Genomic DNA, 10976 nt, shown 5'->3' with positions numbered 1-10976 from the left:
GTATCATTATACAGTGCAGTGTTATCACTATCAGTGTATAGATACTCAGTATCATTATACAGCGCAGTGTGGTCATTATCAGTATATAGATACTCAGTGTCATTATACAGCGCAGTGTAATCATTATCAGTGTATAGATACTCAGTATCATTATACAGTGCAGTGTGATCATTATCAGTGTATAGATACTCAGTATCATTATACAGCGCAGTGTGATCATTACCAGTGTATACTCAGTATCATTATACAGTGCTGTGTGATCATTATCAGTGTATAGATACTCAGTATCATTATACAGCGCAGTGTGATCATTATCAGTGTATAGATACTCAGTATCATTATACAGCGCAGTGTGATCATTATCAGTGTATAGATACTCAGTATCATTATACAGTGCAGTGTTATCACTATCAGTGTATAGATACTCAGTATCATTATACAGCGCAGTGTGATCATTATCAGTGTATAGATACTCAGTATCATTATACAGTGCAGTGTGATCACTATCAGTGTATAGATACTCAGTATCATTATACAGCGCAGTGTGATCATTACCAGTGTATACTCAGTATCATTATACAGTGCAGTGTGATCATTATCAGTGTATAGATACTCAGTATCATTATACAGTGCAGTGTGATCATTATCAGTGTATAGATACTCAGTATCATTATACAGTGCAGTGTGATCATTATCAGTGTATAGATACTCAGTATCATTATACAGTGCAGTGTGATCACTATCAGTGTATAGATACTCAGTATCATTATACAGCGCAGTGTGATCATTATCAGTGTATAGATACTCAGTATCATTATACAGCGCTGTGTGATCATTATCAGTGTATACTCAGTATCATTATACAGTGCAGTGTGATCACTATCAGTGTATAGATACTCAGTATCATTATACAGCGCAGTGTGATCATTACCAGTGTATACTCAGTATCATTATACAGTGCAGTGTGATCATTATCAGTGTATAGATACTCAGTATCATTATACAGTGCAGTGTGATCATTATCAGTGTATAGATACTCAGTATCATTATACAGCGCAGTGTGATCATTATCAGTGTATACTAGATACTCAGTATCATTATACAGCACAGTGTGATCATTATCAGTGTATAGATACTCAGTATCATTATACAGCGCAGTGTGATCATTATCAGTGTATAGATACTCAGTATCATTATACAGCGCTGTGTGATCATTATCAGTGTATAGATACTCAGTATCATTATACAGCGCAGTGTGATCATTACCAGTGTATACTCAGTATCATTATACAGTGCAGTGTGATCATTATCAGTGTATAGATACTCAGTATCATTATACAGCGCAGTGTGATCATTACCAGTGTATACTCAGTATCATTATACAGTGCAGTGTGATCATTATCAGTGTATAGATACTCAGTATCATTATACAGTGCAGTGTGATCATTATCAGTGTATAGATACTCAGTATCATTATACAGCGCAGTGTGATCATTATCAGTGTATACTAGATACTCAGTATCATTATACAGCACAGTGTGATCATTATCAGTGTATAGATACTCAGTATCATTATACAGCGCTGTGTGATCATTATCAGTGTATAGATACTCAGTATCATTATACAGCGCAGTGTGATCATTACCAGTGTATACTCAGTATCATTATACAGTGCAGTGTGATCATTATCAGTGTATAGATACTCAGTATCATTATACAGTGCAGTGTGATCATTATCAGTGTATAGATACTCAGTATCATTATACAGCGCAGTGTGATCACTATCAGTGTATAGATACTCAGTATTATTATACAGCGCAGTGTGATCATTATCAGTGTATAGATACTCAGTATCATTATACAGCGCTGTGTGATCATTATCAGTGTATACTCAGTATCATTATACAGCGCAGTGTGATCATTATCAGTGTATAGATACTCAGTATCATTATACAGTGCAGTGTGATCATTATCAGTGTATAGATACTCAGTATCATTATACAGTGCAGTGTGATCATTATCAGTACATAGATACTCAGTATCATTATACAGCGCAGTGTGATCATTATCAGTGTATAGATACTCAGTATCATTATACAGCGCAGTGTGATCATTATCAGTGTATAGATACTCAGTATCATTATACAGCGCAGTGTGATCATTATCAGTATATAGGTACGCAGTATCATTATACAGCGCAGTGTGATCATTATCAGTGTATAGATACTCAGTATCATTATACAGTGCAGTGTGATCATTATCAGTGTATAGATACTCAGTATCATTATACAGCGCAGTGTGATCATTATCAGTGTATAGATACTCAGTATCATTATACAGTGCAGTGTGATCATTATCAGTGTATAGATACTCCGTATCATTATACAGCGCAGTGTGATCACTATCAGTGTATAGATACTCAGTATCATTATACAGCGCAGTGTGATCACTATTAGTGTATAGATAGATACTCAGTATCATTATACAGCGCAGTGTGATAATTATCGGTGTATAGATACTCAGTATCATTATTCAGAGCAGTATAATCATTATATGTACTATTTATATTATATATAGAGGTGTGATCATTATGGGGCATATTTACTAATTATCACTTCCTAGACCCGATAATAATCATTTCTTAGGGAAGCTACTGTATGTGTGGCAATAAGAAATGACATACCGCCAGCAAGTATCAGTGACCAAGGGTTCTGATAGCAGCCTGTCCCACTCTCTACGATGTGGATGATCACATTACAGATCCCTCCCCCGTTACTTTGGTATCCGGTCTCTATGCCGACAGAAACTAAGTCGACACTATCTAGGTCGACCACTATTGGTCGACAGTAACAAGGTCGACAGGGTTTCTAGATCGACATGTTCTAGGTAATCTGTGTCGAGTGAAGCGGTAGCGGAGCGAGGGGACACGGTGCACTAATTGGGGTTCCCGGTCACTCTACGAATAAAATGACACCAAAAAAACATTAAAAACTCATGTCGACCTTTTGACCTAGACCCTGTTGACCTAGTTACTGTCAACCAATAGTGGTCAACCTAGACACTGTCAACCTAGTTACTATCTACCTTCCATACCACACCCGTTACTTTATGTGGAGTGTAGCCCATAGGCTGCAATGGCTGACGCTACCTTAAGATGGCGCTGGCTACTGGGGATGGGCACTGGAGAGCTTCGCATTCTGGAGCTTGGTAAATTCGGCAAGAAAGCAGCCTCCATAGGTTTCTATGGTGGCTGCTTTTGTGGTCAAAAACTGGGGACTGCAGCCAATATCTGCTGTGGTCCCCTGCAGATACATTTGGGCAACACATATTATTTGTGGGTACCCCCCGAAAACACGTAATGTGGGTGGATATCCTGCAAATGATACGTAGGTCCAAAATGTTCTGTGTAACATTAAATAGTTGTGCTAGAAAGTTTGTGAATCCTTTACAATTTTCTGAATTTCTGCAAAAATGTGCTCAGCTATTTACCCAATGCAAGAACCGACATATCCGCCTGATATCAGCGGATCGGGCAGATATTTGCAGCGTGTAAGTGGCCGTCCGGCCCGAAAATATAATTGATCGGTCGGGCATGCCAGATCGTCCACAATGTCCATCCGATTCGATATTTTCAAAGTGTCATGTCGGCCGCATCGGACAGTGTATGACATACTGCTGCCGACCGACGGACATTCACCTGTTCCTTTACGTAGGAAGGAATGGGGAAATGTCTCCTCCCCTGGGGCGGAGCGCCGATATCCTGTGGCATACACTGTGAGAGATCTCACAGTGTATGTCCCGGATATTGGCCGGGTCAGATAAAATGCTAGTTGTTCTACAGGCACTTTATCTGCCCGTGTATGCCCGGCATAAGTCCTAAAAACAGTTAAAAAACAAACATCTAACATACAAAAAACAGAGGGGCGTATTTACTAAGCAGTGATAAGAGCGGAGAAGTGAGCCAGTGGAGAAATTGCCCCATCAACCAATCAGCAGCTCTGTATCATTTTATAGTATGCAAATTATAGATGTTACTTCAGTGCTGATTGGTTCCCATGGGCAACTTCTCCCCTGGCTCACTTCTCCGCTCTTATCACTGCTTAGTAAATGTCCCCCAGAGCCATATAAAGTAGTCATTGGGGCCCTAGGTAAGATACCCCAAACGCTGCCAGACATCGCTGGCCAGGACTCACTGGCAGTTGGTGCGTCTCCTATTTGAATTTTGGACGGTGCTGCAGCCCCACCTCTGGAACCGTCACTGGAAAGGAAGTCCAGGAACAGAACATTATGTACCTAGTGGAATGGGTCATGTTGCAGGGTATGCCAGGAGTGAGTATGGGTAGCTCTGCCTTACTTCATAAGCATAAATCAGGTGCTGGCCTTCACCACACAGCTCTATGGATGCATGCACACTCATCAGGCTGGAAAAGGTTACAAAACTCTGGCCTTCACCAATCCACTGTCAGGCAGCCCATGTACAAACGGAGAATATTCATCACCATTGACCATTGTAAAGCACAATGGAATATGCTGGTGCTATGGAAGTTAATGTTAATAAACAAAACTGTTACTCTTCGCAGGATCAGGGGCAAATGCAGGATATGTAAGGATGGGATGGGGTGGGGTGGGGGGCTTGTGTTCTTGTAGTGAGATAACATGGTAATCAATCAGCGCAAAGCAAATGGTTGCTACAGCAACCACAGTAAACAAAGTGAGCTTAAAGTGCAAAAGTGAGCAATAGGTTACACTACATACCAAACGGGAAAACATCCACATCTAAAGGGGTAGTATACAGTACATTAAAGTCAGCACATGAAGGACATTATTATCGCTTAAAGAGGAACTGAATACTGCAAACATCTAGATCCGCAAAGACACATACAGTATTAACAGTGCCGCAGTTCTTATCAATGGCACTACTGGCTATTATTAACCCCCCCGCGCGTGCGCCACTTAGGATGGTTCATCTGAGAAATAATGACTCCAAGAGCAAGGCATGCAACAGTCCGGGAGGTTACACTGTACCCCAGGGTAACCTCAGAGGATCTGCTCAAGGTAGCGTTACAGTACCTGCAGGCGTCTCTGGCACTGGCTAATATATTTGGGAGTCTGTCATAAGGCAAACACTGACAAGAACAGTATACATAGGAGGGTAGCAACGAGGGAGCCATTACTCTCCAAGAAGGACACTGCTGTCTGTTAAAGATTGCTGCAGAAGACCTGGATGAGCCTGAAGACTGCTGGAAGAAATGTTCTCGGGATGAGTCTAAATTTTTGACTAAGTGAGAAAATTATGTTTGGAGAAAACCAATCAGCATATTTCAGCATGACAACCTCATCCCAACCAGAGTACACAGTGGAGGCAGCATCATAATTTGGGGCCATTCTGATGTCACCTGATTGGGTCACCTTGCCATCAATGATGGAACTGGAAATTCTACAGGGGAATGTCAGGGTGTCCGTCCATGAACTGACACTCAACAGAAAGTGGGTGCTGCAGCAAGACGACGACCCTAAAAAAAGATGTACAGGTGTCTACAGTTGACAGGTGTCTACTGAACTTCCATACCCAACTTCTGTACCCTCACCATACCTTGTGACTGGCCCGCACCACGGATCACTGCCTTTGTGTAGGTTGGTCACTGGACTGGTAATGGCTACTCCATTCAGTGAAGTACTGCAATGCTTATCTAAGTGTATTATGCATAGCTGAGTTTGGTTTACTAGCCTATGATGCATGCTTATTGCAATAACTTGTCTTATAATAATCTCCCCTATTTACTAACTCTGTCCCTTTATGGCCAAATCGTCCACCATCGAATTATAACTAGGATACTAACGACACTGTTATTGGAGGCAATATTTATTAGATCGGAGGAGTCAACAAGTGAACTTTTCATCATCTGGTTTATTTTCCAAATACTGCAGCTGCAGTCCATTCACTGATTATAAGAGCCCATAACGAGAGAGACTCTGGGAGGAATTTAGTTGAGGGTGTGAATTGCCGTGACGTTTAAACCCCAGCAACGGAAGCCTGACCCATTAACCTGTTCAACGCAGGTTTGGCAATCATACATTAAGAGGGAAGTGCAGGAGCAGAGCATTGTGTCCCTCCTGGAGAGGGTCATGTTGGGAGGTATGTATACAGTGTGATTTCCCCAGTGCCTGTTATACACATAAATCCAAAAATACGATTGACGCAAGATTCATTTTGCATTTTGGAATAAAAAAAGCCCTATCCTTAATCCAATGGAAATGTTATGGCAGGACCTAAATTGTGGTGTTCATTCAAGAAAGCTCAGCAACATCCATGAGAGTAAGCAGTTCTGTGAGGAGGAATAGGACACAATCCCTCCAATCTCAGCAACTATTGTCATTAACGTTTTAATGGTGCCGTTGGTGCTACACCAGTTACTACAGGTCACATGCATCTACCGGCAAAGAAATGTAATGTTGGATCATTTTGAGTAATAAATAAATGTGTATTCCAGAGGTCCTCAAATGTGGTCCTGAAGGCACCCCAACAGTCCAGGTTTTATGTTTTCATGCTTGGCCACAGGTGACTTAATTAGCACCTCAGTCAATTTGATTTAACCATCTGCACTAAGCCATGAATATACCTAAATCCTGTACCATTTGGGTGATTTGAGGACCGCGTTTGATAACCTCTGGTGTATTCCCTTCGTGCGGGTTCTCTCTCTGTATTCTCAGAGAATGGATGAAAATCTGTCCACACATCTGATACTGCATGCCCACCATAACATTGGGCACAGCCTCGCTGTGTGGCAAGCTGCATTCCCTTCCCTGCCACACCCCCCCTCTTGCCTTACGAGATACAGTATGTGGCCCAACCCTCGCCCTTGTCCTACCTAGTCCGTCGTTTTATTACTCTTTGTTGTTCCTAAGAAATGTCAGCTTTTATTGGTTGCCATGGACAACTTCCACACTGGCTCATTTCTTCACTTTTATTACTGCTTAGTACATGTCCCCTAATACAGATATGATGGTTTTTGACGAGGCGGATATAGGGCCCCTGGCTACAATTGGAGGCACAGACAGTGATATGGGACAGAGACTGCAATGTGTATGACAGCGTCACGGGTAAACATTTATGAAAATCCAGGGTGATACCCCAGTAAGATTAGGGACACTTACGCTTCGCTGGTGACAGAGGAGTTCCGGGACATGGTTTTGGGGGACATGTCGTAGTCACTGTCAGAGCGGTAAAGGAAGGACTCCCTCCGCTGGCTCTGTGGGAAGCTGGGGTGCAGCACCAGCCCTGGACTCGCCTGCGAATCGATCGGGCTGCGACCTGGAGAAGGCCCATTTTCCACATCGAAGCTGTAGAGGAGACAAAACAGAGATCCAGTTACTGGCTGCTGCCAAAATAGGTAATTGACAGGGGAATACATACAAACTCTACACAGTGCTGTCAGGCAGCAATACTAGCCACTCCACTACATGCCAGTAAGGCTTACACAAGCATTCGTTAAATATCCAGGATTCTATTACCCAGAGTAACCGCACCTCAGAACTATAGGTCTCTTTCTTGAACACTAATCCTAAATGCAGGCTTGTCAGATAATTACACAAGTTCCCTGCGCTCTCCATGCACCCGCTACAGTATACGGTAATGAGATCAGGCACCCCTATTGAGGCGAAGCAGCTTTGCTAAATTACAGTTGCAACATCTGGAGTGCGTGCTCACGTCAATGGGGCAGCTGTGTTGGGAAAGGGGATTAAAGGAGAAGATGGGACAAAGGTCAAAGGAGGGAAGGGCGGAGGAATAACAGTGGATTCATTCATTATGCGGATGGGTTTATAAGTGAGCTGAGCCTCCGCTCGTTGCTTGTACAGTAGGTCAGGTTCAGGCAACACACTGGCGTTCCACCTTTCGTGGGACTATAAGGCATTGCCTGATTAGCAGAGGTCACCTACCTCTGTCTTCCTAGCTGTAGGTGCTAGTATAATAGTATCACACAGTGAAACACGTCTTCCTGTTAGTATTTGCTCTGTGTGTGCCTGTCAATGGGCAAGAATGCGGGTGATAAGAAGTGAAAGATTACCATCATATGGGCAGGGTGACATAATAAAAAGGCACAGGACGGCAGCAGCACCCACTGTAAGCTGCAGTGACAGTGACCTACTGTGTGTCGGAAGAACCCTATATTTGAGGGATTACACTGACCAAGAGCCGGTAGAGTACATTACTGTGCATGATCATGTGCTGCATAAACTGAAATGCTGTCAAACACAGCTTTATATACAGTATATACCTTTCATTTATTGCAAGGTTAGGTTAAAATTTAGGGGGAGATGTATAAAGAATTGTAAAGAGTGGAGAAGTTGCCCATAGCAATCAATAAGCCTTTACCTGTTATTTTATAGAATTGACTTGATAAATGCTACCTCAAAGCCAGGGGTTAAAGTGAGCCGGAACGGGGTGGAACTGCGTTCCGTCAGTTCCACTTGGAGTTCCGCCTCACCTAACCCGATGTGTGCCCGGCGCCGCAGGGAGATGCCGGGCACCCGCTGAGATTGTGTTACCAGCGGGCGCCCGGCTCTCTCGCCACAGCGGAAGCCGGAGGCAGGAGCTCACTACTGAGCTCCGGCTTCCAGCTCCGTTAGTGCATGCTATGGGAGAGGCGTCATGACGTATCTCCCATAGTGCCGAGGAGCGGACGCCAGGAAGACTGCAGCAGTCGGACGCGGGAGCGGGGCTTGGTGAGTATGGTGTGGGTTTTATTTAAATGTATTTTTAGATGTGTGAGTGCTTCTACTGGGGGCAAACTACAAGGGGGGTATTACTACAGGGGGGCTAAACTACAGGGGGGCATTACTACAAGGTGGCAAACTACAAGGGGGCTAAACTACTGTGGGCATAACTACAGGGGCTAAACTACTGGGGGCATTACTACAGGGGGGCATTACTACAAGGTGGCAAACTACAAGGGGGCTAAACTACTGTGGGCATAACTACAGGGGCTAAACTACTGGGGGCATTACTACTTGGGGGCTAAACTACAATGGGGCTAACTACAGGTGGGAATTACTACTGGGGCATAACTACAGGGGCATTACTACTTGGGGGCATTACTACAGGGGGGCATTACTACAAGGGGGCTAATCTACTGGGGGCATAACTACAGGGGATAAACTACTGTGGGCATAACTACAGGGGCTAAACTACTGGAGGCATTACTACTTGAGGGCTAAACTACAAGGGGGCTAACTACAGGGGGGGGGGGGGGGAATTACTACTGGGGGCATAACTACAGGGGCATTACTACTTGGGGGCTAAACTACAGGGGGGCATTCCTATATTGGGGCAAACTACAAGGGGGCTAATCTACTGGGGGCATAACTACAGGGGATAAACTACTGGGGGCATTACTACTTGAGGGCTAAACTACAAGGGGGCATTACTACTGGGGGCAAACTACAAGGGGGCTAAACTACTAGGGGCATAACTACAGGGGCTAAACTACTGGGGGCATAACTGCAGGGGCTAAACTACTGGGGGCATTGTATAAGGGACGCTACTGCTGTGGGCATTATGTGTATTACGGGGTGCTACTACTGTGGGCATTAAATGGTTTATGAGTTCTACAATTGTGGGCATTATTACTATTGTGTGACCACACCCCCTTATTTGGGGGCAATACCTTTATTACATGGGGGAGGGGGAGTTCCACCACCTCTCTATGACCACTTTAAGCACTGCTCAAAGCTGATTAGTTGCTATGGGCAGCTACTCCATTCTTAACACTGCTTGATACATCACCTCCTTAGAAGAGGCTTCACTGGGTCTGGTGACACTGGCTAGTACACACAGGTGCAGTATATACTGCTGGAAATATGGTGAGTTTTGATCAGAGATGTGTGGAAAAGATAAGACAGTGGAGGCACTGTCTCACCTGCCATAGACTTTTTACTCCAGAGTTTTGACTATAAAAATGATTAGAATACAAAGATATTTCCATTATGTTCTTTGTATTTTTCATATACGTTATATAGTCAAAAATTTGGCTTCTACGTTAGTATGACAGGAAAGGCTCTGCCTCACCCCACCGCACCGCACGTCACTGGTTGACACATTGTGCACAGAACAGAGGCCAGCCACCGAAAGGGGCATGGTCTCATGGGAAAGAGGCGTGGTCTCGCAGTACACTCGTACTTACCCACATTTTCATTTTCTTTTCACTGAGAAACCCGGGGAGGAGAATAAGGTGGGCAGTGATGGGCCGGACAGGTCGTGTCATTAGGCTCACCCCTTGCAGATCTGAATAAAGGAGTGGGACTAAAATGACACAATTACCACAGATTTGCATCATTAGGCCATGCTCTCAGGCAGATCGCAGAGTCACAATATTTATCTACCGTTTTGCCCACTTCACTAATCCAAATTAAATAGTACACTATAAGCGAACTAAGATGCAAAACTAAGGATGAAGTTGCACAATGGTGGAAAGACTGCACAATCTATAGTAAAAAGGCAAAAAAGACAGGGCTGACACGAGTGGCCCATGGTATGCAGTGTTATCCTTAATCTGTGGCTTTATTCTTGGCCCTATCCCCTTCCGCCTCCTCCGCTGCCTCTCTCCCTTTGGTGGTTCCTCTCTTGCCAATCTAATTAGGCACTGTGTCGTCTGCATTCAAGCATGACCTTGTCTCCCCCATTCTTGATCCTGACACTCTAATTACCGCTCCATCTCTCTCCCCTCTTGGCCTCCAAAACTCCTTAAATGGATTGTCTACAACCACCGCCTTTCTTTCCTCCCATTCTCTGCATGGCCCATTTCAGTCTGGCTTCTGTCCTCTCGTCCACTCAGTGGTCATCTCCAGATTGGACTACTGTAACCTCCTCTTGGCTGGCCTCCAAGACTCCCACCTCTATCTAATCTGTCCTCCATGCTGCTACCTGACTCATCTTTCTCTCCAAGCGTACATCTGCTTCCCCTCCTACAAGCCCTACA

At 44.0% G+C, this 10976-nt stretch overlaps 1 protein-coding gene across 4 annotated transcripts in view; it reads right to left on the bottom strand.

Moving 5' to 3' along the window:
* Positions 1 to 10976, bottom strand: part of PDE4A (phosphodiesterase 4A) — a 599090-nt gene that overhangs the window by 283939 nt on the left and 304175 nt on the right. For all 4 annotated transcript variants that reach the window (XM_063931378.1, XM_063931380.1, XM_063931379.1 and 1 more), the window contains exon 3: positions 7156 to 7341. In XM_063931378.1, the coding sequence (XP_063787448.1) occupies positions 7156 to 7341 (186 nt within the window). The remainder of the gene's footprint in view (positions 1 to 7155; positions 7342 to 10976) is intronic.

This window comes from Pseudophryne corroboree, chromosome 6, assembly GCF_028390025.1.
Source record: "Pseudophryne corroboree isolate aPseCor3 chromosome 6, aPseCor3.hap2, whole genome shotgun sequence".
Classification (NCBI taxonomy): Eukaryota; Metazoa; Chordata; class Amphibia; order Anura; family Myobatrachidae; genus Pseudophryne; species Pseudophryne corroboree.
Note: the sequence above shows the minus strand (reverse complement) of the source record. Positions and strands in the feature narration are given on the sequence as shown.